Source organism: Manis javanica, chromosome 14 (genome assembly GCF_040802235.1).
Source record: "Manis javanica isolate MJ-LG chromosome 14, MJ_LKY, whole genome shotgun sequence".
Lineage (NCBI taxonomy): Eukaryota > Metazoa > Chordata > Mammalia > Pholidota > Manidae > Manis > Manis javanica.
The window spans coordinates 77,477,562-77,505,316 of NC_133169.1; the positions used below are offsets into that span (position 1 = coordinate 77,477,562).

A 27,755-nucleotide genomic window follows, 5' to 3' on the forward strand; every position below is an offset into this window, starting at 1 on the left:
AGCAGAGGGGTGCAAGACCAAATTTGTGCCTGGTGGATGATGAGTGGGTTCCTGGGATGCACACTGGGAGGCCATCACAGTGGTCCAGGAAGAGGTGAGGGTGGCCCAGACCAGGGGGTGTGGCTGGAGGTGAGGCACATGGAGATGCAGAAGGGGAGCAGATTTGAGTACTGGTTGGACCACTGGTAGCAAATGGAAATGCCTACAAATTTTATATGCACTTAAAATTTTCCATAATAAATTCCTTTTAATTGTAAGAAAAGGAGATCGAGAACTCCAGTAACTCTGCTAGAGAACTACAAGTTAAAAGAGACTTACACATGTCTACGGACTGCAATGCAGGGGTCTTATTTAAATTCTTTATTCAAGCAAATTCTAATAATTTTGAGACTTAGAAAGTTGAACACTGACATGTTTGCATTAAGGAATTGCTATTTTTACACATGGTAATAGCATTGTGGTATTTTTTAAGAGTTATCTTTTAGAGACATACACTGAGATAATTATAGTTGAAATCATATGACCGGAGTTTTCTCCAGAAAACACGGGAGAGTGGGAAGGAGTGTGCCGAACAGGAGCGGCTCTGAGTTGGTATTTGTTGAAGCTGGATGATGAGCTCGTGGGGGCTCCCTGTACACGGTGCCAACCAAGACTTTCCTTGTGATGACAGCTGCTAGTGCCATGTCCCAGAAACTCTTCAGAGCCACCTGTCTGCTCCGCTCATGGACACAAACATTCCTCTGGCTCTAGGATGGAGGTGTCCAAATGCCCACATTAATAGAGATGCCACAGAGCCACAGAAGGTAGGAGATTCACAGGATGTTTTGTTTGTTTTAAGTGTATATGTCCAGCTCTTTCTGCTAAAAACTGAAAAGAAGCAGCATTTTGGAATGTATCAGGATAAGTACAGGCAGACCTCGTTTTATTGTGCTTTGCTTTATTGCACTTTGGAGATACTCTGTTTTTTACAAATTGAAGGGGTGGCAACCCTGGGTCGAGCAAGTCTTTCGGGGCCATTTTTCCAAAAGCATTTGCTCCCTTTGTGTCTCTGGGTCACATTTTGGTAATTCTTGCAACACTTCAAACTGTTTCCTTATTATGATATTGATCATGTTGGTCTGCAATCAGTGATTACAACTCACTGAAGGCTCAGGTGATGGTAAGCATTTTTTAGCAATGAAGTATTTTTTACTTAAGTTGTACACATATTTTTTTTTTAGTCATATGTTATTGCACACCTAGTGGACTACAGTAGAGTGTGAACATAGTTTTTATATGTACTGGGAAACCAAAATATTCATTTGACTCACTTTATTGCATTATTTGCTTTATGCAGTGGTCTTGAAACAAACCCTCAAAATCTCCAAAGCATACTGGTAATGATGTGTGGGAGTAGCTTGTTGCCCCCCTTCTCTTTTCCTTTCCTAGAAGATGCACCCTCCTTGTTTGGCAGGCGTCACTGCTGCACAAATCCTCTCCAGCCTCCTAGTCACTAGGTGTGGCCATGTAATTTAGCTCCAGCCAATGAGATGTAAGCAGAAGTGTTCTGTGGGACTTCCTGGAAGGCTCCACAGAGGAGCTAACCCATCTAGGAAGTGTGTCCACCTTCTCTTTTCCCTTCTCTTTTTTCTGCTGCCTGGAATGCAGATGTGAAGTGGAGAGCTCCAGTAACTGTGCAGGACCACGAGGTCACCTTGAAGATGGAAGCCACATATCTTGCATGACAGGGCAAGAATGAAGGAGCCTAGGTCATTGATGGCTCTGAACTGCCTGTCTCTGGACTTATTTCACAAAGTGAGGATAGGCCTTCATGTGGTTAAGCCGAAACCACTTTAGGTTTTTAATTATATGCAAAGTCTTGATAATTGATACAGGTACCTGATTGTTTATTGTTAATAAATAAAGCACTATGTGGTATTATCCATTAAAAATTAAAGTGTACAGTCACTGATTCAGCATTTCCACTCAGAACTTCACCTGGTAGCTATACACCAAGAATAGTATTGTTTGCAGGAGCAAACACCAGACAACCTAAGCATGTGTGCAGGGGGGCTTGGTAAGTAACAGGGCCTTCAGGGGGCTGTCAGGCAGCCATTCAAACAGTGAGTAGATCTGTTCATGTTGCTGTGAAAAAGCCTCTGGTCTTATTATGAGATGAAAACAGGTTAGGTATAAAAAAGCATGTGTAGTTTGATCTCTTCTGTTCGAATTTTTTAAAACACACACACATATATACTACATATATGTGTGTGTGTATGTATTTTTCTAGAAAGAAAACACCTGCTAACCAAGGAGAGGAAGGGCCACAGTTGGGTATAGAGGCTTTACTGGTCACTGTATATTTCATACAGATAGATTTTTCCCTCCACTGTCTTTCTCCATATTAATGAAAAAAATTACTTCCAGTAGCACATACTCACTCAAAATCTTTCTAAATTGATGGCACAAAGAACCTGCACTCCCTAAGTTTTCCTCAGTCTCACTGTCTTACTGTTTACCACCCCACTTCCTAGTCTGTACTAATGGCTGCAGTGAAGCTGTTGTCCCCGCCTCCTCCCTGGTCCCGTTCTCCCCTCCCTCTTTCTCCACCACCCTCTCTCTTCCATAAATGTGCCATGCTACTGACTCCCCAAGGGCATGGTCCTCCCAGGGCTCCTGCAGAGGGGCAGGGGAGACCAGAATCCAGGAGGAATGGCTGAGCTGGCTAGGAACTCTGTCTGCCGCCCCTGGGTGGATGGACAGATGCTCTGCTTGAATCAGGGTATCAGAGGCCTCCGAGTGGTTTTTCCTGGCGGCTTTGTGCCTTGTAGGTGAATGGGGACACATGCACTCACACAGGAGTTGGCGTGTGTCCGGGAGTCCGTGTGCTCAGGCTTCAAGGGAAGCCAAAGGTTTGTTTGGACTCGTTCCTGCAGCACGAGAGCTCTGCTGATGAGAGCAGGATGGGAACGCGGTGGGAAGAGAGCAGCAGGACAGCCACGTGCCACCAGGCAGATGGCAGAAGAGGTGACATTTGTTTCCAAGGATCGCAAGGCCCTGGGAAGCTCACAAGAGCAGCTCACATGGCTCCTGAATTTTAGGACAGTTATTTCTAGGGGAAGTAAACTTAGTTGCTGACAACATATTTTAATGATAAAATCTGAACTTTTGGAACATATTTTAATGATAAAATCTGAACTTTTGGAAACTGTGGTCCAGAAAGGATTCCTGTAGGGTGATCAAGAAAACTCATGTCTAAGGATTGGCGAGTTCCAGGGTTGATGCAGGATGGATTCTAACGAGATGAATATGAATTGATAAAGAGGTCAGAGAAATGAAGAGGAATAGGTGGGAGATACAGGGTTCTGGTTATAAAATACATGCCTGACTAAAACTGACTGAAAGACAAATGTGGCTCATTGATCCATATAACTGGACAGTTCCGGGGGTGGGTTCAGCCACAGTCAGATCCAGGGCTTGCAGCTGTGCACGAAGGGCCTGGCGTGGCCAGTCTCTCAGCCTTGCTTTTCTCTGCCTACCACGGGTTCCATGTACCAGCTTAGTGACCCCAGGCCCAGACACTCCCTCTGCGGTCTCAGCACTGTGTGTGCTGATTTTCACTGGCCTAGTTTGGGACACAAGCCTGTCTCTAAACCAGTCCCCCACCCCTGTGATCTTCCAGGCCCAGCTTGGTACCCAAGCCTGGAGCCAGAGTTATGCCCATACAGGGGTGGGGGTGCCAGGGGACCTTCAGAGGAAAATCAGTGTGTTGTTAAAGGGGCCAGGAGGAGATAGTCAACTGACAATTAAATGTCTACTACACCAGTATAGATTTATGAGCTTCAAGTTTTCTCCAGTGGCAAATGAAAGGGAGAAGGGGAACTACCAATACATGCCCAGTTTACGGTCCTTCTTTGCAATGTTGGAGATTAGAAGAGCCAGACCACATCCCAGGCTTTGGCGTTCACTCTGGAGTCTTTGGTTTTCTTGTGCTTATCCCAAATATTGGAGTTAAAAATAGTTTGGGACTAGAAAACAGACACCAGCTCTTAGTGGTATTCTCCAGGCCTCCATGGATTCCCAATCTAGGATTCCCCTCAGAAAGGTAAAATAATTCCAAAGTTTTCCTAGGGACTTTATAATTCTTCCCCCAAACTTAAGGGAGCCAGCCTTCTCCATTTTTTATTCCATTATTGCCTCTGTTTCTATATACTTTTGGAGCAGTCAATAACTGGAGAGCTGGACCCACACTCAGGTGTCTGGGCCCCCAAATCAGCAGAGCTCTGCTGTGTGTGAGTAGAAAGAGCCCCACAGGACACTGATGCCACCTCCTAGAAATGGGATGTTTGGGAGGAAATCTTGGTAAGACGAGATTTGCTGTCCCTCATTACACACAGATTGAATGGAGTATACAGAGACTTGGAGAACACCGTGGAGAATGCTGGATCAGAAGGCAAATTCTGTGATCGGGCCAAGCAAGCAGAGAGGTAGGCAGCATTACCAGCCCTTTTCATCATCGCTGAAAATAAGAACTATGTGAAGACAAGGAGCTCACCTCAAAAACTGACAATTGCCAATTCTCTTTTTTGTTTACTAGATAGAGCATATTCTTGAACTCTTCCTACAGGAAAGGCCTTCGGGCATAAGCCTATTTCCCAAAAAACCTCAGTAAGGTAGAGTGGTATACTTTGGAAATGTGAAGAAAAAAAGAGCAAAGAGTCAATTGTGGCTACAGAAAATGCTCAGAAGTAATTGGTGGAGAAAATGCCAGACACAGTCCCTCTTGCAGTTGGATTGCCACCTCTAAGCATGCTAGAAAATTTTTTATTTTGAGCAGAAAAATGGTCTCTAATCATTGCTGATTCCTTTTACCTTAGAAAGGTTCAGAAAATTTAGGCAAGACAAATCCTCTGCTCCCTTCTCAGTTCAAAAACATGATCCAAAAGGGAAGCAAAATCTGGAAATGTCAACAGTGGTCACTCGGTTTGTATCTGCTACAACCACTTCATCACCTTCCTCATGGGCCATACTGCCCACCATGCATCTGGACCAGGAATGGCCCTTAACCAAGCCAGAAGTCAATAAGTTATTCCTCAGAGGTTCTGCACTTGGAGATAAGATAGAATTTGCCAGTGTGGCCGAGGGACATAAGGAAGCAGATTCGTGAAGCATAAGCTCTGGCATAAGGGCACCAGCTACTGCAAACAGCCGCCCACAGGACGGAGCTGACACACAACGTGTTTTACTTGGCCTGCAGGGTTTTAAATTGCAAATGATTGCCAACACTTAAAAACTGAAGAATTTCACATTTTACAGTGGGTGGGCTTCCAGAGCAAACTGCATGGATATTATGCCTGTCTAAGAACAAGCTTGTTGATCAGAGAAATCAGACTCGAGGTGCACTTAGGACTTTTCGGACTTTTAGGACATGCAGTCAAAGATCACTGGAGCTCACAGCACACGTGTTCCTGTGAGGGGCCACCCAGGAGCACCAACAGGCATGTTCCAGATTCACCTGCTACCTGTGGGGTTCCAGGAAGAATAACTGGACAGCTTTTAGCAAACTTGTAAGAGACAAGGTGAATGAAGAATTCTGATTATGTAAGTGGTCCAGAGTCCCCATCACTCCCCTTTGCTCCCAGGCCCTGAGCCTGAATGACACAAGCAATCTTCCATTTGGGACTGACTGTTTTGTGTGTGTGAGCCCCACAAGTCCTGAAGCCCGGGAGCCTTGCACTAAATGAAGGAGGGCTTCTGAGGGGTGTTCCCCGCCCTACTGAGGTCTGCCTTATTAGCAATTCCTGAATCCCCAAGACGTTTTCATACCTAGAGGGAGCACTCCCCCTTCTCTCTGCTACCCCCACACAATACGCAATGTATTTGAGCAAATTTGAGTGGTTTCAGACCTGGCTGCCAAAAAGAGCTCTCGATAGAACAGCTTCTGAGCATTAACCTCACAAAGGAAAGATGCCATCGGGATGGGAACTTGACTGTGCACTTCATTTCCATGACCTCACCTGGAGCCACTGGACCCTTTAAACAGGCCGCCTCTCTTGGTAGCCTTAGAGCCCCATTGTGGACTCCATCAGGCCTCTTCCCTCCCCCAGCATCTGGGCGCAGCTAACTCTACCAGAGAAGACATCAAGCTATAAATGGCTTTGTGTGTGTGTGCCCCCACATTCTCATTCAAGTTGTCAACTTGTGGGTTTGGGAGATATTTTTAAATATTTGCATGTTTTTTGTTGAGTTGTGGTGACCTCACTCACTGGGTCTATTCATAGATGCCAGGAGAGGAGAGGGTCCACGCTGTCAGCACTCAGACCCGAGCATTTTGGCTGGGAAACTCCTACCAAGGGAGTGGGTGTGCAGCCTGGTTTAAAGCTGTCTTTGCTCGTTTCTGTGAGTCAGAGTCATGGGCTATCTAAAATAGATGGTGAGTATGGGCAGGGCAGTCCAAACACAATAGAAATTCGTCGAGTTTATTCCCAGGGAGAGTGGGACCCCTCAGGGAGGCTCCACTTGGCTGTTGTAAAGGTTGGGTTGAGCAAGCAAACCTGCCGAGTTGACTGCTTTTACTCAGCCCTGATGGCCTACATATGCAGCTGCATGCTTAGGAGGTGGGGGTAAGTGGATTTTACCACATGTCTGGATATTGAACACTATTTGCACTTCCCTGATAAACTGTACAGAATGTGAGGTTACTTAAGAATGCTCACGCTTACTTACACTGCTCAAGACTGAGACTTATTCTTCAGGAGTTTTGCATGTTTGGAGCGTGACTTTGGAGATAAGGCCACCTCCTCTCCATGCACTTGTTCTCACAATGTTCATGTGAGCATTTGCCCGACAGCTCATGATGATTGTAGGACCAAAGGCCAAGTTCTAAGTGCACCTGTGGCTCATAGCACTCAGCAGGCTGTTCAGCTGTAGATCGCAAAAGGGCAATCACATGACTGTTAGCAAATGCTCCTGAGACACAAGGAAGGAAGCCTTCTGACTTGAAAGGGGCACACGGTGCTGAACAGATCCAGGCAGCCCACAGTCGTCATGCATCCCAGTGTGGAATGGACACCCTTTCCTGGAATAGGAGCTACAGGGCAAAGAAGAAGAAAAGTAGTTATTTAGAAGTATTGCAAAATACCGGTCCCACAAAGGCCTGACAATTTCCATGGATTTTGGGTGGCGTGTGCCTGTCATGGCAGAGAAAAGTTTTAGATTGCTCTGTAGGCGAGAGGAGAGCTGACAAAAATATTTGATTACCACCCAGCCTGGATGTAGGCAGACACGGCTGAAGCTTCTTCAACCTTCCTTTCTGTCCCATTTTCATGACTCTCTATGGGCTTTCACATATCCCACGTCACCAGCATCCATGCTTTGGGCAGCCATCCCTCTCTTTATCCTCTGAAACTCATCATTTCTATCCTAGATTATTACTCACTGCGTTGTCTTCCAAGAGGATTCCAAGCCTCACTGTTAACTGCGCAATAGAATGGGTCCCCCTTCTAGGGACTACCTTCCTAAGAGGAAGGGCCTGACAGCAACAGGAAGGCCTGTTCACCTTCCTGAAACCACACAGCATGGTTTAAGGCAAGGAAAACCACAAACACCATGTCCACCAGGAAGCCAGGTGCACAGAGCCATCCAAACAGAAGGACAGTGCCCCTGAACGGGACTCGACTTATTCTTCCAGGTTGTTGTGCTTTTTTTGGTGTCGAGGCTTTTTGTTTGTTTGGGTGGTTTTTAGTTTCGTTGTTTGAGGACTCAAAACATTTCCCCTCCCCTGGTGCACAGAAACGTGGAAGCAGAGTGGCCTGTCTCAGCATTGCTCTGGGAGCCACCATGGCTTCCGGTAAGGCTTCAGGTCCTGAGGGTCCCTGCCTGCTGCATTTTACAAGGACTTCTTAAGTGACAAGAGAGCTCCTGACAAAACTGCAATGCAGCAGAAACCTTTGTTGTCAGGCTGTAGTTGTTACAGCCTGAATCGTCCCAGTCATCCCTGTGAAGGCTAACTTGGAGCCCAAGCTTCCATACATATGGAAATGTCATCTGATTGCTTTCTTGCTTACATCTGTCACCTTTTGAGAGCAAGGTCATGGAGACTAAGAAAAGGAAGGTTCTAGGGCTGTTAAACTTGCTAAAGATTTTCACAAGTTCTCAAATGATCTGAAAAAAAAAAAAAAAGAAAGTCAGTGCATGCAATGTTTCCACTGGTTAGAGCCCCACGAATTGGCGATGCCAAAGGGTAAGGACTCCAGGAAGTGAGCCCTAGTCCTGCTTGATGAAAACCCCACTAAGACTTCCTTTACTTCATAGGAATTTCCCTGGATCTCTTTACTTACCCCAGTTAACGGTGCTTATCATGTCCCAGTGCTCAAGGGATATAAGAGGAATTATTTTTCTTTTTTTACAAGAAGAAATAAAAACACTGAGAAGGCAGACCTAGCGCTCATTCCCTCTGAGTATGAATCTGTTCCTTTTCCCTCTACCTCAATTCCATCACTTCTCTTGCCAATATTTTCTAATTTATTTTCTAGTCCTAAAGATGTTCTTCTAATTTATTCTACTCTCATAATACATTCTACTCCAGGCTCTCTCCTAAGAGTCAGCACCTAACATTCCTTCCTCCCTGCTTCTTCCCCTGCCGACCTTCTTCACTTAACCCCAGACTCATAACTGGGTGGGCGTTTGCCATCCATGCAGCGCTGGCTCTGTGGGATAGCTGGTAAGTCCCCAAAGCTGCACAGCTCGACAATAGCTGAATTCCTTATCCATGCAGCCTCATGTTCTCTTCATTAGACACCCATTCGATGACCTACAAATAACCCTGACCCCTTTGGGGTCCTCCACCACCACCACCAATTTTGAATACTTTATCCAATCCTTGATATTATGAACATTTTCTTAGCTTGCTGAATAGAGGGTGGTGTCACTCTTACACACATCCCTAGACTTCTCTTCTTCCTACAAGTACTCTCCATCTCCAACTCCATGTTGATTCTGCATACCCAGTGTTTTCATATCCCTTGCTGGGGAAGCACCTGCTGTAAGGGTGCCTGCATGGTCAAACACCACAAGTGTGCAAGGACCTCACAGAACCATGGGCCTAGACGGAGACCATAGGCCTAACTGGAGGATAAGGCACCCCATGTAAGTTTATGTCAGGTGCTAACATATAAAAATTCAGTTGTTTTTAGAGAAATGCATTGTGTTGGAGTTACTTCAATTTCAGAATCCATTTCATCAGCTTTTTTCAGATTTTTAGTTACAACTAAACAAGAGCCACTGAAAACCAGCAAATATCAAACAAATATTTCATGATTCCATGGCAAGTTGGTTTCACGGACCACACCCTTGAAAATGAGCATCCTTAGCTGAGTTCAGATACAGTGGGGATATCAGAGAACTTGACCAACTGGCCACACAGGAGAAGGTGTTCAGTTAAGCAAGCTTCCAAAAATCAGTAACTGGAGTGACATTTGATGTGGCATTTGATAAGCAACACAGGTTAGGTGAAATATGTTAGTTATCCATAGCAATGACTAATGATAAAATATTCTTTCCTTAAATATCCACGTGTAGGAGAAAAAGAAGTGATGAGGAGGGCAGAGCCCAGATGGAGTGACTGCCCAGTGGTTCTGAGTCTCTACTGAACAGTTTTGAAGGCTGGCCCTCTCAGAGGTAGTCAGCTCAGTTACTGCAGGACAGTGGTGTGCAAAAATTAGGGAGCTTTTGAAATACAAAGGGCACAGCAATGACCATGGCCCCCATCCCTGAGAACTAAATCAAAATGTCTGGGGTGTCAGGATTCCATCTTAACCCCCCAGGTGACTGTAATGTGCAGCCAGAGTGGGAAGCTGCAGCATTCGGTTTGGTGACATATGAATTCTGGGAAGGGACAAGGACATCTGCTTCCACTTCAGGATGGTAGACCAAGTATATCCTACCTCTTCTTCATTCCTGCAGCAAGGGCCTTAAATGATAGCCCTGAATGAGAAGTGAAACTTTCAGTGAACCAGAAACCAGGACAGATCCTCAAGTATGGGGTCATGCCAAGACAGAAAGCCCAATCGCAATGGTGCACAGAAGTCTATTGCCAAAAACGCGAAGGGAGTGCCAAGGCTGCTCCATCCCCAAAGGTGACAGGCACGAGAAGCAGAAGAGGACAGCCAGCACATAGGTCCCTGGGGCAGTGCTGTGGGAGGGGCCAGAGATCCATCCTCCACAGATGGCCTTCTTCTGCCCTTGAGCCAAACAGCAGTGACAAAGCATCAGCCTCCAGGTAGGAGTCATGGCCAGGTAACCCAAATCAGAAAGGCATGGCCATGTGTCATGAGATGGGCCATTGCCAAGGGAACCGGGTAGCAGGCCTGAACACCTCCGAGGAATCTCACCCCGTGGCTTATCCTTCTCTGCAGTCCCTGAGAAAAGTCCAGAGGATAATTTGCCAGCCATCTCCCCAAGTAAATGATACCCAGTGACTGAGAATGCAGCCTAATGCAGAATCTCAATTGTGTAGAAGAGTGCAGAGTCAAGATTACCACACATTCAGTGAACACCAACATTGCAAGAGAGAACAAACTCAACCAAATGATGAACTAACACCCAAGCAGATAAGTAATGGAGCAAGCAAAGCAGGAATTAAGAATAAGCACAAGCAAATTTTTCCAATAAGTGTATGAGGATGTAGGAGTCACAAATGAATCAGCTAGAGGTCATGGAGATTAAAATTTGATCCTTAGAGTGAAAAACCGAGTAAGTGGATGAAACTAATTTTTTTTCCTGAAATTAATTTTATTATAATAAAGACTTATGGAGTCTTATAACCTAGTGACTAGTGATCGCTCATAAGTTTAAGACTTTATTTTTCCTTGAACAACATTGAACCCCACACACACAGTTGGAAATCTGCATACAACTTTCGATTCCCCCAAAATCTTAACTACTAGGAGCCTGTTGCTGATGAGAAGCCTCACCAATAACAGAAACTGTTGATTAACATATAGTCTGTGTATGTATTATATACCGTATTCTTATAGTAAAGGAAGCTAGATAAAAGAAAATGTCTTTACAAATGGTTGCACATCTCCGAAACATTTTCCAGTGTGTTTATTGGAAAACATCCATATATAAGTGGCCCAGTGCAATTCAAACCCAAGTTGTTCAAGCATCAACCATAGCTCATGCTCTTAGAAAGCACATAATAATCTTTAAATAAGACATTGTAGGAAGTATTTTGAAGAATGAAGTTTTCTGTACTCCTTTTAAAAAGACTTGGGCCATTTTGAAAAATTGACAATGAATGACAAATAACATCCAAATAAAGAAAAATAAGTTTTTCCCCCAAATACATAAGAAACTCTTGATAATATTTGTACATTAAGTACCTGGAGTAAAATGGGCCACATGTTCAAAGGCAGTTAGTAATAGTCTGTCCAAGGACTTGTTTCATTTGATTTAGCACCAACTAAAATAAGGGTATATTCAACCTCAAGACAAATGCTGGGCATAGAAGCCACAGGGCATAAATCTGCAAAGAAGTAAAAAGCTAACCTTTTCAGCCAATATTGCTTCTCTCTCACTTATCAACTTTACATTTCCCTGTATGGCCCCGGAAGATGACTGGTTAGCCAGAGACGGGTAAGATTCCTCAAGGGAGGAACAACCTAAGACAGGCACATCGCAGGGGGCCATCAGGTAAGAAATTGGGGATCAACAGAGCTGAGGCTTAGAACCCCACACCCCCTATTTTGAGAGAAATCTTCTGCATCTGTGGATGTTTTATTGCCCTTGTCTAGCTTGGATTAACACTTAGTCTACAGGCACACACCTGATAATCTACATTTGCTCTCTTACAACACTAAACTATGTTTTCTACCTTTATCTTGCATCTACCTACCACTTTAGCATTTTATTAAAAATAATAATAATAATAATAATAAGGGAGAAATGTGGGATTCACATATAAATCAAGTATAAAAATCAAATGAATATTCATATTTGACCTGATTGTTTATAGTTCATAATGAGTGATCAAAACCAAAGGTTTCTGTGATGACTGCCCTTGTACTGTTCACCATCTAAGAACTTACTCACTATGTAAGAATTTGTCTCCATGTAAGAACTTGTTCGTTATGCTTCAGAAGATTGGAGACTGACGAGGATTAGGCTGGGGGTGGATTAATGATTGTGCATTGAGCATTGACCCCCCTATACAGAATTTTATTGCTGTTAACAACCATTTGATCAATAAATATGAGAGGTGCCCTCTCAAAAATAAAAAATAAAAAAAAATAAAATAAGGGTATATTCAGCATTTAAGATACAGTCAAGTTTCTCTTCCACCTCTTAGCAGGCCACAGTACATAAGCATGCATCCTCCTAAACCCACTAAGGAATCTAAAATAATGATTTTTAAGTGGCTGCTCAGATTACTCCCACAGGCAGGATTAGGATTTTTCCCCATTCAGATGGGCTGTGCAGGCTAGCAGGTACCAACTTCCTAGATCAGAAATAAAGAACTCCACCTTCAGCAAACTTTTACTTTCCTGGTTCTTGTTAACCTGTCATACAAAGCCTTTTTATTGCTATGCCTGTTTACTAATTATGACTGCTATTTTTGTCAAGGAATTTCCCACCAGGCATGCCCAATCTATTCCTATTTCCTAATGACAAAGTATGCATATTTTATGTAGTGTCACACGTTTTCTTTCATTTATTTTTGTATACTTATCTGCTGCTCATCAGGGCATATAAATCAAAAAGAATTGACAAGTAGATCCTAAAGCCCACATTCCTTTTTTCTTAAATTGAAGTATCATTGATATACAATTTTATGATGGTTTCACATAAATAACACAGTGGTTTCAACATTCACCCATATTATCAAGTCCTCACCCATGCTATTGCAGTCACTGTCCATCAGCGTGGTAAGATGCTACAGAGTCATTGTCTTCTCCGTGTGGTACTGTCTCCCCTGTGACCCACCTATATTGTGATCGCGAGTTATAGGGGCCCTTAATCCCCTTCTCCAGTCCCACCCACTCTTCCCCACCCCTCCCCTTGGGTAACCACTAGTCCCTTCTGTGTCTATTGTTATTTTGTTCCCTTAGTTTTGTAAAGCCCACATTTTTTGACCTGAGTAAAGTGGGAAAACATGTCAATTACATTTTCCATTAAAGAAAAATCATTCAACTTTGGTTCTTATCCAAGAGCTTATATCAGAATAATATTAACTTGGAACATATGTTATATCCCTCAGTGCACATGTATTTTTGGAAGAAAACAAGTCATATCAAAGCAATCTTTTCTTAAATGTTTTTGATGCATTTTTATATCAAATTTTTATAGCAAATTAAAAATTCTGAGTAAACTGAAGTTATGTTTAACAACAAAATAAATAAAGCGGATACAGCAACCTTAAAGGTGTCTTAGTTTAAAGGCAGGAGTGAATTTGCATTCTTAAAGGGCTCCATAAATCCAGTTATTTTTATCTGGAATTTTATAGACGTAGCATCTCACAAAACCATGTCCCATGTGCGAGACATGTGTCTGGCATCTGGCTACACAAAAACTTCTGGTAAGATACTTTCTCCAAAGTAGAAAAATGTAATTTTTTACTCTTCCCGAAAAATATGAAACCTTACCAATCACTTATTCTTGCTGAACAAGTTAGATCACTACCATTGCTCTTTTAATTTTGCTCTAAAATAATTCTTTAAAGTTTAGACATCTTTGATATTTGTTAACTGCCCACCTATAGAAGATAGCTGGATGAAACACACTGGGCAATTTCAAAAATCTTAGTTATCAGATCCATTTAGCACACCCTTGGTATCCAGAAAAAAAGCCAAGGAAATGAAACGGATGTAACTTTCAAAGTCTCAGAACATGGAACTTCTAAATGAAAGAAGGGATTCTGTCCCTTTTGCTAATTACAAGGATTTTTCCTCCACAGTAAGTAACACTTTCCAGTGTATTTGTGGAACTTTGGTTTGCAGGAAGGCACGCATATGGAGCCAGATCCTGTGAGTTTCTGTTCCGGAGAATGTTTCCAGCACCCCTTTTCTCTGGTAGTATTCCAGGATCGGTTTTGTTCGGTCTTCATAAGCCTTGGGTCTCTTAGTAAGTGTCTCTGGTCTATCACCCTCACGCTGAAGGAGAGGCTCTCCCGTCAAGTCACCCACGCCCACGGCTTTGGGAGTGTTACAGTCGAGGTTGTGGACGCGGTGGATGAGCAGTGAGGCACTGCTGAATGAATGACCTCAAAGGGCACATTCAGGTTCTTTACCAGGTGTATCAAATGAACTCTGTCCAGGGCTTCGACTTGTGCAAGAGTCCTGGGGAAACCACCCAGCAGCCAGCTCTCCTGGGCGTGGTTTCTCAGCTCATGCAGGGTCAGCCAAGTCATGATGTCGCTGGGATGGGTTTCCCCTGTCTATGAAAATCTTGGCCAGCACACCAACTTCCATGTCCCTCGGCATTGCTGTCTCGGAGCAGGTTCCCGCTCAAGTATTTGATGATGCGCAAGGACCGTGTCCCTGCCGGAGCCCACGGTGCCCAGGAGCGCCGCCCGCAGGAGCTGCCCCGACGCCCCCCTGGTTGCTGAGCGGCCGTCCTGGCAGGGGCGCGAGCGCTAGGGACTCCGCCTGGCCTGCGCACTCCCGCGCTCTCCGGCAGCCACGAGGACGCGCGAGGGCAGCACCCGTGGTGGAGACTAACACACAGAAATGGACTCTGCAGAAGAGCAAATCCTTGAGTTGAAGATGAGCCACGGGCGCTCCCATGATGCAGTTCTAAAGAAGAGATTGTAGGTATGAAGGAAAAATTAAGAAACAAAGAGAAGATTTAAAAGTTCCACCTTTCACAAGTAGAAAGTGGAGAGGGTGGAGAGATGCAATATTTAAATAAAGAATACACAAGAATTTTCCAGAATTAAAGAATGATATGAGTCACAGGAATAAACAATGGAATGGTCCAGAACATCTAGTAGCAAATATTGGGAAAGGTTTGAATAACTAGGTCTCTCACACTCCTCTGGTGAGGTGTCCCCACAGCTAATTTGGAAGGCAACTTGGCAGCAGCTGTGAATATTTTTTTAAAATTACTTCTCCTTAACTTCCTTAGAAAAACACTCTCACTTAACAACAAGAAGGCACATAGAGGATGTTCAGCCTTATTTATAACAGCAGAAAATTAACAATCTAAATGTTGACTAATAAGAGCTAAAGGAACCTTAACCACACTATGGAATATAGTACAGCTGCTAAAGAGACAGAGACAGATTACTACATGCTCATGTGAAAAGATCCCTATGACATTAAAATATAAAAAGTTGCAGAATGATATCATTTATCCTAAGTTTATTTTAAAGTATGATAATGATTTATGTTTAAATACCTATTAAGTGAACTGAAAGGCAGATTGCAAGCAGTGGAAAGACATGACTAGACTTCTGATTTTAAAAGATTGTTCCATCTGTAAGAATGGAAGCAAAGGGAGATGTCAGGGAGCTGTTTCAACAAACCAGCTATTTTAACTTGAATCCCTTCAATATGAGTGTGATGGTGCATCTTTCCATTTGGTTATGGACCATTTGCACATTGTTTTCATGTAGAATTTTTAAACTTACAGTTACCTTCTGATCACATCCTTGAGAAGATGCTTTAGGTTTTATTTACTGCACAAGTCATGGAGGACATCCTCAGCTTTGGGCTGGGTGGTCCAAATGCACTGGTTTCATACAGCCTCAGACCGGGCATCATGCAGGTGGTGTTGCTATGCGAGGCTGCTGGACCACCAGCCCTGCACCCACTGCATTCACTATCCCTGCCCGAGCCACTCCATCTCTAAAAAGATTCATAAACTTGATTTGATGGTTGTTCTCATTCTATAAGCAAGAGAGAGATCTATTTCCAGAACAAAGAGTTTGGGACTAGAAACCTAATTTCTATATTTGTATTTTGTGGCAGCAGAGCAAAACTGCTGCTCTAATTTCTCTGACTCTTTTTTTATTGTTTCTACTATTTTAGGTCTTTATGAAGTTAGCCATATAATCTCTTATTGCTACTATATTCAAGAGTTACAGTGAATATGTAAGAAGATTCAAAAGGCATATGGATATTTAATAGAAATTTGACCCATATCCTCTGGCAAAGGAAAAAAATGATGTTATATTTTGTAACGGTATTTAGTATAACACTATATAACACTACTTGATTTGCATAATAAAACAGCACACTGTTACTGTCTTTAGGATACCTAATTATGCAAAGAGCTATCGCACCAAGGCCTTTGCACTCTCCTGGATAGATTTAGACTTCTGGTATATTCTGCCTTTAACTGAGGTATCTAATTTGGTACCAGACTCTGATCCCAGAATATCCCAGAGAGAGCAGGTCGCATCCACTTGGCTGCAGGTGCGAGAGGGAGAGGAGGGGCTCTGAATGGCTCAGGCGCTTGTTCACGTTGGTCTGCGAGTACACATCACACTCTTGAGCACTCTGATTCATTTCTGGCTCACGAGACCACCTCTCCCCTTCCTCCTTTTCCGGACTGAAGTCACAGAAGCCATTTGAGGTAAAACTTGGTCTTCATAGCATCTGATAGATCTTCAACCAAATACATAAAGAGAGCAGCCGAGTAATCTCATGGAATACATTTAACCCCCTTTGGCAAAGAACATCTAATGCCAGGCAAATATGATTGTGGAAGTTGATTTAAACTTTCTGGACACTTTTCATAATAACAGAAGTCAAATGGCAGGGCAGTAAAAGAAAAACAGCAGGGCCTGCTCAGATTAAGCCTGGCTTTGCAGTACTAATCATTTTGAGGTGAAAACGACTGAGTTAATGTATTGTCCATTCCCTGGGGACAGGGAGTTAAAAGCAGTTCAGGGCATCTGGAGACAGAGCTAAAAGCCACAAGGAGGATAAAGGGCTTGATTATCGTTTATTCATTGATTCAGCAAACTTTAAGTGGGCATTTATCTACATGTGACAAGTTGTTCTAAGTATAGGACATGCAGCCTATGAGAAAGAACAAAACCTGAGTGTCTGTCCTCATGACACTGACCATGCAGGGACCATTATAAGCCAGTGTTTCCAAAGTGTGACAACTGCTCCCCTGGGTATGTGATATGATTTTAGGTCTCTGCAAAAGAACATTCCCCTTCCCCACACTTCAAAAAGTATGTTTGATTGTATTTTCTAAACGATTTTATTATGAAAATGCCAAGAGTATATAAGAGAGGGAACGATACAGCCCCACACACTCATCATCTAGTTTCAACAGTGATCAACATTTTGCCAATCTTGTTCTAGCTTTAATTTTTTTTCTGGAGTATCTTAAATAATAACACCTTTTAATTTTAATGATGAATGTGCCTGTTTTAAGGTGCATAAGAAAAAAACACAACTAGCACATCAAACCTAATGCTTCACAGTATTCTTGCTTAGAACAAGACTAAACAATAAATTTCAGTTTTAAAAGTGCTACACAGATATGGCAAAATTCAAGCACAGAACACACAGTTGGCTCAAGTTTATCAGGCAACAAGAGATTAAGAGGAGGCGATAGACATTCTCCTTCATCCCCCCTCCCTGAGCGAGATTAGAATAGTCAGAGGAAACCACTTCTGTAGAAAAGGCTTAGCACCATGCCTGCCACTTAACAAAGAGAAGCTGGTACTGTTTTTGGAAGGCATCGTGGATTCCAGAGAACTGACACCGCCTGGTATTTATTAAGCACTTACTGTATACAGATACTGTGGGTGGGAGATGTACATATATTTTCCCACTTCCTCTTCAAAGCCACACTATGAGTAAATGTTATGATCCCCATTTTTGGACTTAATGTTTTGTTGTATGATGAAATAGATTCTCCACAGAATTTCTAGTCAGGTTTTCTGACAGATCAGGAATGGGTAACAGTGATATGAAGGAGAAATATGAAGCCTCCATTTTCATTTAAATTCAGATTCATTTCTTGCAATTTCACCATGTTCTACCTTTTATTACAAATTTTATCTTGGATGTAGGTGGCTCCTTATAGACCTTCCATTGATATAAATCGGCTTCTCTAGCTTTCATCATAGCAACTTTTATTGAGAATATTTAATGTGAAAAACACCTTAAAAGCATCATCTTCCTCTGTTATTCCAGTCCTCTGAGATAGGAACTATCATTATCCCTATTTTGCATATTAGAAGATCAGGCCTTAAGAGGTTAAGCAATGAGCCCATGGTGATACTGCTCCTCAGAAGCAGAGACGGAACACAAGACAGCATTTCAGAACATTTAGAGAAAAATAAAAAGGGAGTTACAATACAGCTCTCTCATTGTTGGTTTCTTTTCAGAAGTAAGATCTATAACTTTGGATTAGAATATTCATGTTGTCTCGAGGTTATTTTTCCTTCAACTCACAACTATTCCCCGTCAGTAATAATCACTGAAATATTTAGATGTGAGTTTCAGCAGTACAGTTCATAGGGTCAGTCATAATATTTTACCCTGTTCAGTCATCAAAGATACAATCTCATGGATGAAGTCATCCTTCCAGGATTGGAGGGAAAAAATTTGTGTCTTTGATATTTTGTGTTTCTTCCCTTGAAATTGGTCTTCAGCAATAAATTGTAAATGGACAACACACATCTGAAAGAATGTTCAACCTAAGATAAATGCAATGAAACTTTGAAGAATAAAGTATTTTTTTCACCTTTGAGTTTAGTAAATTAAAGACTGATAATCCATGTTGGTAAGAAAATGGGCAAACACTCCTTGATGGTGAGTGTAAAAAAGGAAATAATAATGTAGAGGGCAATTTGCCAATAACTCTGTAAACTTTGGACACAGCTATTCTACTTCTAAGAAAATTTCCTGTATCTCAATTGTGCAAATAAATGAGAAAGGCTACTACTGAAACCACATACAAACTGTGTGACTTGGGATGGTTAAACTATCGTACTCTCTCTTAACTCCCTTATAAATTGGAGCTTTTAGTACAATCTACCTTGTTAAGTGTTGTATGCAGTAATCGTTAAGCAATAAATTTGATCTAGTGTCCATAATTTTGCTATAATCTTTTAAAAAATAAAATGTTTATTACCTTTAACTAACTTTATTTTTAAGTTGCAAAAGTTGTATATATATTTGTTAGAACATGTAAAAGAGTATGAGATGCATAAATTTCCTCCCCTCACCCCAAGTTGTGGAGCTCAATACATATATATAATATCTAGAACATATAAAGGACTCTCTCAATAATAAGAACCCAACTAAAAGATGGGCAAAAAGCTTACACAGACAACTCACAAAAGAAATATGCAAATGATAAGTACAGGAAAAGATGTTTAGCAACCCTTATCATTAGGGAAATGCAAGTTAAAACCACAAGATGCTACTGTGTGTCTGTTAAAAATGGCTTAAAAATACTTCACACTATCAAATACTGGTGAGGATGCAGGGAAACAGAATTACTCATAGATCAGTGGGAATACAAAAATGGTAAGGCCACTATGGAAACTGGTGAGCAGTTTTTAAAGAAGGTATACTCTTACCATATGACCAAACACTAACATTCTTAGGCATTTATATGAGAAAGATGAAAACAATTTATCACAAAAACCTCAACACTAACATCATAGAAGCTTAACCTGTAATCACCAGTAATGTGAAATGGCAAAATGCCCTTGTGAATATGTGATACCCTGAACTGTTCTACATCACGAAATGGAATACTCAGCAATAAAAGTAATTGACTATTAATATATGCAATTACTTGGCTGGGTTTTAAGGGAATTATGTTTGAAATAAAAAATGTAAAAATCTCAAAAGTTTATATACTAAATGATTCCACTTATATAAAGTTCTTGATGTGAAAAGAAAATAGAGAGAGATGGAGAGCGGTCACCAGGAGTTAGGGAAAGGAAGGAGAGATGGGACTGTCAAGAGCCACGTGAGGGGTTTGCTTTGAGGAAACAGAACATCTCTGTATCTTGATTGGAGTGATGGGCATATAAATCTACACAAAGGAGAAAATGCCATAGAATTATACTTGAAAAAATAAGAATGACACCTGCTAACGTAGTGAAATCTGAGGAAGGTCTGTAGTCTGGCTTATGGTATTGTTCCAATCAACTTCCTTGTTTGGATAACGTACTGTGATCATGTTGGGGGCGGCGCATGATGGGTAGATGGGACCACCCTGGACTGCTTTTGCAACCTCTTGTGAGTTTATATCAACATTTAAAAGAGTTTGCTTTTTTTTTAAAGCTCAGAAAATCTTAATAGAAACTAAAAAAAGTAAAAACCCTACCCAGACAATTCATAATCAAACTGCTCATTATCGAAGGTAAGGAAAACAAATCTCAAAAACGAATGAGAAATTATTTTGAGCCTCCATTTATGCCAGACAGTGTACTAGGTGCTTTAACCTGTGTCTGTTACCTTCACAATCCCTGTTATTTTAAGCACAAACAATGTGTGCAAAGCTGCTAAGAGTTGGTAAAGAATTTAAGCCTGGGTCTACTCTACTGAAGTCCAATTATTTGTATACATATGTAAACCTTCTCAACACAGCTTCCTAATTAATCAAGAACATAGTATACATACTGAGTATAAGTATATGCCCCTTACTGCTTCAGTATAAACTCAGAGGAATATTGTGCTACTCCTTCCTAGGCTATACCATTTCAGTGATCAAAAAGGAAGAAATTATGTTAAAGCTAATTTGCATATCCATTAAGATATGTTATATGACGAACAAAAGTAAATGACTCAGGCTAATTGAGACAGAACAAAGATTTATTGAAGGGCTAGTAAGGATGCTTAGTTAGTTAAAGTAACAGCTGAAAGAGCCAAGTCCTTCAAAAGAGAGGAGCTGAAAATAAGTCCAGTTGTAGTGGCTCATGGACCTTAATTTGAGTTGCAGACAAAAGATAAGCTATTAGCGCAGATTGGCCCAACACAGGTATGTATGTAGGGAAGGTGGTGGATACATTTAAACAAAGTGGGTATCATGGCTGCTAAGAGATGAAGGCCCTCAGTAGAGTCTGGGCTACTTCACTTCCACTTTCCTAGGGCCGGAAGAAGTCTACGTACTCGCAGGAGGATGTCTTCCTGCCAAAGTGTTCTTCAGTCTACCATCTACATAATCGTGCATGATTCTCCTCCTCCTCCTCTTTTTCCTTACTGTTGTCATTCAGCCAAGCCAGGATGCGATGGAAAACCTGGCAGCTGAAGCCCTCACGGACCGCATTGTCCACGTGGTCCTGCAGGACCTCCACGCTGGGGAAAACCCGGCAGCAGCCCAGGCACCTGAAGCCGCTGTCCAGGGCCACCAGCCACTCAGGCGTCTCGGCCCTGGGGATCTCCTCCTGGGCTGGAGGCTCCCCCGCACTGCCAGCCTGCTCCCTCTCCTGGGCTGGAGGCTCCCCCGCACTGCCAGCCTGCTCCCTCTCCTGGGCTGGAGGCTCCCCCACACTGCCAGCCTGCTCCCTCTCCTCTGAAGCTTCGCTATAGTCGCTGACATCTATGAGTTCCCGTGTAGACAAGCGACTCCATATGTCTGAGGCCTGTTCAGCCTCTTCAGAAAAAACAGATTCTCTTTTGGTCTTCTTAGAGGCGGGCTCATAGACTTCCACGTCATCCCATGACTCAGCCACGCCTCTTTTCATCTGGACCCGCCTGTAGTAAATCTTGACGCCTGCCATTCCCAGGTATGGTGGAAAGGAGTCTTCAGTAGAGACGGAGGGAGCTTCCTGTTCCTCCAAGACCTGGGGTTGAGTCACCTCAAGATGCTCAGTATGAGGAACAACCTGATGCACCTGAGGGATTCCTCCTCCTCCTCCTCCTGGGAAAGGAAATTTCAGACATGAGAAAACTAGAAAAAGTGTGTGAAGTCTGCAGGAGTTGAGATGGTCATGAGAATAATCCTAGGTGGGCACATGGCCTGGAAGTGCACACATATGTGAAATCACAGAATGCCGTGTGACATACATTTTATCTGAGGTATGTGTGTGGTGTAATTATGTGGGATTGAGGGTGTGGAGGTCTGTGTATGTTCTGGAACATACATGGTGAGTGTTTCTGACATTGGTAAGGGGGTGGTGAATGATGGTGTACATGTGTGTGTGGTGCGACAATAAACGTGAACAGGGGTGGTACATGTTTTTATTGTGAAACAGCTAAAGACAGAGCGTGTTGGAGGAATTGTGCTTGAGCTTCCCAGAAGTGCAGCTCCCTGAGGGGCTGAAGGCTTTGGGCTGAAGGTTTTGTGGGTGCAGGGTATGTGGAATAGAAAGCCTGTATATGACAATGCATTCATTTCAGGGCCTGTGAGTGTTTCCGTGCTTAGGCCGGCTCTAATGAGGGAACTAGAACAAGTTATCTGGTGAGAGGGTGTACATTCTTTATGGGTTAGTGTGTAGACAGCAGAGTCTGAGAATGATTGTGTGAGCAGGGAAGGTGGCAGTGTGTATCTGTGTAACGCTCGTAGAGGATGGGAAGGACGCATCTGGAATGAAGGGATGTGTATATGAGAGAAAAAGTGAAAGGAATAGTGGGGCTCTATCTGGTGTGAAGGAATATAGGGTGTGTGAGTGTGTGAGTTTGTGTTCATCTGAGGGAAGAGGTCATTGAATTCCCACCCTGTTACCAGCACAGCCCACCATCTCACAGCTGTCCCAGTGTTCACATGGGGATCTGCCCTATCCTTGAAAGCACACCCCCAATTTGTCCCTCTGCAGAGGCTTCAGTCTTAGTTCCTCTGCCCTGAAGCCCTTTCCTGTTTTTGAAGGGAAAGTGAAGTAAGTAGGGATTGGGCTGAGCCACGCCAGCTATTCATCCCGTCCAGCCTTTGTGTCTCCCTTACCATCCTCAGCAGCAGCACGACACTTTCCTGGAGAGGACGCTCGGGAGAAACACTCCAAGACAGGGGGCTGTTCTCCTGGTGTCTGATTGTTCTCTCCGACCACCACATGTGCCTCAGGCTCAGGAGGATTCCCTTGAGTCTTCTCAAATTCTGAGGAATGAATAAAAGAAAACCAATGTAGCGTTTTCTGGTATCTGTATCCATTCAAAAAAGACATGTTGAGTGGATAATCACATTAGGCACTGAAACCCCTCCCATGAAATTAAGCATTTGAAACTCACTTGCTCCAAAATATAAGGACACAGCAATTATGAAAATTGTGTGTAGTAGATGTCAGTGATACTGGGTATCTTGTATGTGATATTTCTAAAGATATATACAGAATATCAAAAACTAGTGACTAAAATTGGATACTAGCTCCTTTTTCCTCATGAGAAATTATGTAATTAGAGGACATGGGTACAAGTTTTAAAAGAATTCTGCATGTCTGCCTGCCTGCCTGCCTGTCTAGATTGGTATCTGTATTGATGTAAGGAAAGAGGGATGTCAGTATAAATACACAGAGGGGTAGAGATACAGCATTTTTGCAGGGAGTTCCTGGGCAGCAGCCATGGTGCTGGAGATGCTCTAATGAAGACTTTACACACTCGCCCCAGACTCCTCTTCTGGGAGTGGATTTCTGCATTTCTCCAAGACTCTCAGCCTCCCTATTCAGATCTTTTGAAAACCACTTTCAAAGGAGGCAGACACACCCACATGATACATTTCTGCCCGGGGATTGGAAACGGACACCCCGGGCAGTTCTTGGGCAAGGGGTCATTTATGGCCCTGCTGAGGGGAGGGACTCAGTTCTGAGCCTAGGCCATCGCGTTGCCCCGTCTCCCTGCCTGGCTCCTCCTCAGCCCCTTCTCGCTCTCAGCCCACACCACGGTGACTCAGACTGTCTCCAGCAGAGGTGTGGCAGTGGAGTGTGTGCCAGGCTGGGGAGCATGAGCTGCCAGTGACTGCAAGGAAGAAAAGCCTTTCTCCCAACCTGCCCTCTTCCTGGACTTGTCTTGGTTTCACCAGTTCCAGAGGGGGCCTTGGCCCTGGGCCTGGAACGCCCTTCCTCCGGAGCTACAGTCATTCTGACCATGTGAGTAAGTTTTCTGCAGTTGGAAATGAGTGGTAAGGACAAGTGGCCCAACCAGGCATAGGCATGAAGTCCTCCTCTGTGCCCCGCCGTGCTCTTCCCTTTTCTAGCTAAGTGGGATGTTGATAACCTGGGTTCTATTTGAAAGCTGAGTGTTCAGGATAAAAAGTTTCTATCAGCAGGGAGACTTGCCCTATTCCTTGACATACACTGATTGTTGCATAAGAAATAAATAGGTTCCTTTGTGCATTAGTTATTCAGGCCTAATCTACTCCAACTAATGAATCTTGAGTTGAGTTTTGAGAAGCAAATAATTGGATGTGGTACATATTAAGCAAGCCAGTATATTAGAAACAGCTCTGTGTCTTCCCTTGGCTTACTTATGCTGTATAAGCCAAGGGAAGACACACGGTCACCTCACAGTCACTACAACTATTTCAGTTTCCCATTTTTCCAGAAAGAGCTGAACTTTCTCAATTCAGCTATCGTGCTTTAAATGGTATTTGTGTGTGTGTGTGTGTGTATCCTGCTGGTTTTTCTCTTTCATAAAGGAGCCTTGCATTTACATGTCTGTACTCTAAGACAATGAAAGAAAGGTCTCAATATCTGAGACAATCTAAGAAATCAAATAATTTCTGTATGACTTTACACTCATCCCTGCACCTCCAATTTTAGGCACTCAGACTTTTTTCCTAATTTTTCACTTACCTCTTTGAGCCACACTTTCATCATTAACTGGAAAAAGTATTATTGGAAAACTTGTAACATTGTAAAAAATGAAAGAAAGGGAAATACATTATATAAGAAAAATCATACTAATCAATCACTACATCTGTGATACAGAAACCCAGAGCGGCCTGATGTAGGGAACACAGGTCCTACGCTGCAGAGACAAGGACCTAGTCACAGGAACCTTCTCTTGACCCCCAGATTATCTGATCCCTTAGAAAGACCGGTGCACCCACACCTTTTCCTCCCTCTCGCCTTCCTGCCCTTTCTCTCCCATAGGTAGGAATCTTCATTCCTTTTTTCTGTATAAGACAGTTTCTAGATCCCCAATGCTCATAGAATATCACTGACACACACCTCCTGACATCCTGGCAACTTTGGAGGAACGTGTGGTTTCAAGTTGTTTCTTTTTTCGTTTGTGCTTCATGGCTCAGCACTTCAGAGAGTGACTTAAAATCAGTCGCCTTCCTCCCTGGAACTCTGCTGCCAGAGGTTCAAGTGATGACAGCCACAAATCAAGTCAACAATTCAAGAACAACTAGTGATTGAAGAGGCTCTCTCCTCACTCACTCACTCACTCCCTCACTCACTCCCTCACTCACTCACTCACTGGCCTGGCCAGTGCTTAAGTACAGCAGGAGGGCCATTATGATGTAAGTGAGAGAGGGTTCCATAGCATTCTGACACGTTCATCAGAGCAGACCACTGAGGTGGGAGGATGGGGGGGATCCCTTTTACCCAGTACAAATTCTACCATCAACTTGAATGTTTATCTTGCACCTCATGTCAAAACTTGAGAACCAGTGATATGGATTAAACAAAAGACATGTATCTTGAGTAACCACATCACTAAATCTCCCCAAGGGTGAGGATAAGGCATTACCTGAGAGAAACACTTCAACTAATGAATCTACTCCATTAGTGATATAATGAGTTTTGAGAGGCAAATAATTGGACCTAGTACATATTAAGAAGCCATTATATTAGAATTACTCTGTGGCTTCCCGTTGGCTTATTTATGCTGTATATGTATGTGTGAATTGGTGTGAATGTGTTTGGCATGTCTCGTAGTTCACACTAAAAATCTCTGAACAGGCACTGTTTGTATTGAAGCTGGATTGCAGACAGACTCACTTCCCAAGCCTCTCCCCAAGGCCCCCCTGGGGTGTGCTGAAATCCAGATGTCACGTTCTCCTCATGAGCCACCACTGGGACCCTCGGTTTTGGTCCTGATCTGTCCCCTCCCGTTCCTGAGCATTGGCTCTTCCTCATAGGACCTGTTTACTTTTTAAACATAAGTCACTGGAAATTTCAGGTCCCCGTTTTTCCAGAAAGAGCCAAACTTTCTCAATTCAACCATTGCAGGTAAATGGCAGTGTGCGTACATGTGCGTGCATGCGTGTGTGTGTGTGTGTGTGTGTGTGTGTGTGTGTCTGTATCCTGTTGGTTTTTCCCTTAAATTTCATCAAGGAGCCTCACATTTACACCTCTGTGCTCTGAGACAGTGAACAAAAGGTCTTTATGTCAGACACAATCTAAAAAATCAGTCCATTTTCTGTGTGATTTCACACTCTCATCCCTGCACCTCCAATTTTAGGTACTCAAACTTTTTCCTATTTTTCACTTACCTCTTTGAGCCACACTTTCTTGATTAACTGGAAAAAATATTATTGGAAAACTTATAACAATATCCATTTACTTAACAAATGGCCTCAGTTTTGTAAAAAAGAAAAATAAAGGGAAATACATTATGTAAGAAAAATTATACTTATCAATCACTACATCTGTGATACAGTAGCCCAGAGCGGCCTGATGTAGGGAACACAGGTCCTACGCCACAGAGACAAGGACCTGGTCACAGGAACCTTCTCTTGACCCCCAGATTATCTGATCCCTTAGAAAGACCGGTGCACCCACACCTTTTCCTCCCTCCCGCCTTCCTGCCCTTTCTCTCCCATAGGTAGGAATCTTCATTCCTTTTTTCTGTATAAGACAGTTTCTAGATCCCCAATGCTCATAGAATATCACTGACACACACCTCCTGACATCCTGGCAACTTTGGGGGAACGTGTGGTTTCAAGATGTTTCTTCTTTCGTTTGTGCTTCATGGCTCAGCACTTCAGAGAATGACTTAAAATCAGTCGCCTTCCTCCCTGGAACTCTGCTGCCAGAGGTTCAAGTGATGACAGTCACAAATCAAGTCAACAATTCAAGAACAACAAGCAACTGGAGAGGCTCTCTCCTCACTCCCTCACTCAACTCCCTCACTCACTCACTGGCCTGGCCGGTGCTTAAGTACAGCAGGAGGGCCATTATGATGTAAGTGAGACAGTGTTCCATAGCATTGTGACACATGCATCAGAGCAGACCACTGATGGGGGGGATCCCTTTTACCCAACACAAACTCTACCATCAACTTGAATTTTTATCTTGCATTTCATATCAAAACTTCTTTCTTTCTCCTCCAATGATGTGGAGAGGGAGAGGGAGAGGAAAGAGGAGAGGGGGAGGGGGGAGAGGGGGAGGGGAGAGGATGAGGGGAAGGGGAAAGGGGAGGGGGAGAGGGTGAGGGGGAGGGGAAGGGGGAGGGGGAGAGGGTGAGGGTGAGGGGATGAGGGTGAGGGTGAAGGTAAGGGTGAGAGGGAGTGGGGGAGGGGGGAGGGTGAGGGTGAGGGGGAATGGGGGAGGGGGGAGGGGGAGGGGAGAGGGAGGAGAAAGAAAGGAAGGAAAAAGAAGAAGGAGGAGAAGGAGAAGAAGAGGAGACGGAGGGAGTGCGAGGAGGAAAGAAACAGGGCGAGGGAAGGGAGAAAGGAAAAGGAAGCTAGAAAAATAAGGCACTACCTTCAGAACAATAAGACTGACAAGTTAGTTCTTAAGAGTTATGGTGGATGTCAGAGGCAATGTAATGGTATCACTAAAGTGCCAAAAGAAAATGATTGTCAACCTAGAAACCTATACCTAGTAAACATAGTCTTCAAAGATGAAGAAAAACCAGTAATTCTCAGACATACGGATTATGAGAGAATCTGTCACTAACAGACCTGCACAA

General features: G+C 43.2%; 2 protein-coding genes and 1 pseudogene across 2 annotated transcripts in view; 1 reads left to right on the plus strand and 2 right to left on the minus strand.

The window, feature by feature from the left end:
• Positions 1 to 1,875, plus strand: part of FEM1C (fem-1 homolog C) — a 103,983-nt gene extending 102,108 nt beyond the window's left edge. The window contains exons 5-6 of the transcript XR_012125289.1: positions 671 to 803; positions 1,648 to 1,875. The gene's annotated coding sequence lies outside the window, so the exon portion shown is untranslated. The remainder of the gene's footprint in view (positions 1 to 670; positions 804 to 1,647) is intronic.
• Positions 1,876 to 13,910: 12,035 nt separating this feature from the next.
• Positions 13,911 to 16,487, minus strand: LOC108400889 (GTP:AMP phosphotransferase AK3, mitochondrial pseudogene; annotated as a pseudogene).
• Positions 16,488 to 20,769: 4,282 nt separating this feature from the next.
• On the minus strand, positions 20,770 to 27,004 carry LOC140846214 (protein FAM170A-like). Its single transcript, XM_073221870.1, has 3 exons — positions 26,745 to 27,004; positions 22,846 to 22,995; positions 20,770 to 21,825 (listed from the first exon to the last, which is right to left on the minus strand). Exons 1-3 carry the CDS (start codon positions 26,812 to 26,814, stop codon positions 21,113 to 21,115), a joined length of 933 nt encoding a protein of 310 aa, XP_073077971.1. The 5' UTR covers positions 26,815 to 27,004; the 3' UTR covers positions 20,770 to 21,112.
• Positions 27,005 to 27,755: the final 751 nt, after the last annotated feature.

What these genes read in the sequence shown, in the direction of transcription:
- LOC140846214 (XM_073221870.1), bottom strand. Translation starts at nt 26,814, where the DNA reads ATGAAGCACAAACGAAAGAAGAAACATCTTGAAACCACACGTTCCCCC. An exon ending in AGTTGCCAGGATGTCAGGAG is followed by an intron (nt 22,996 to 26,744) that starts GTGTGTGTCAGT and finishes TTCATTCCTCAG; the next exon opens with AATTTGAGAAGACTCAAGGG. An exon ending in TCGTGCTGCTGCTGAGGATG is followed by an intron (nt 21,826 to 22,845) that starts GTAAGGGAGACA and finishes TTCCTTTCCCAG; the next exon opens with GAGGAGGAGGAGGAGGAATC.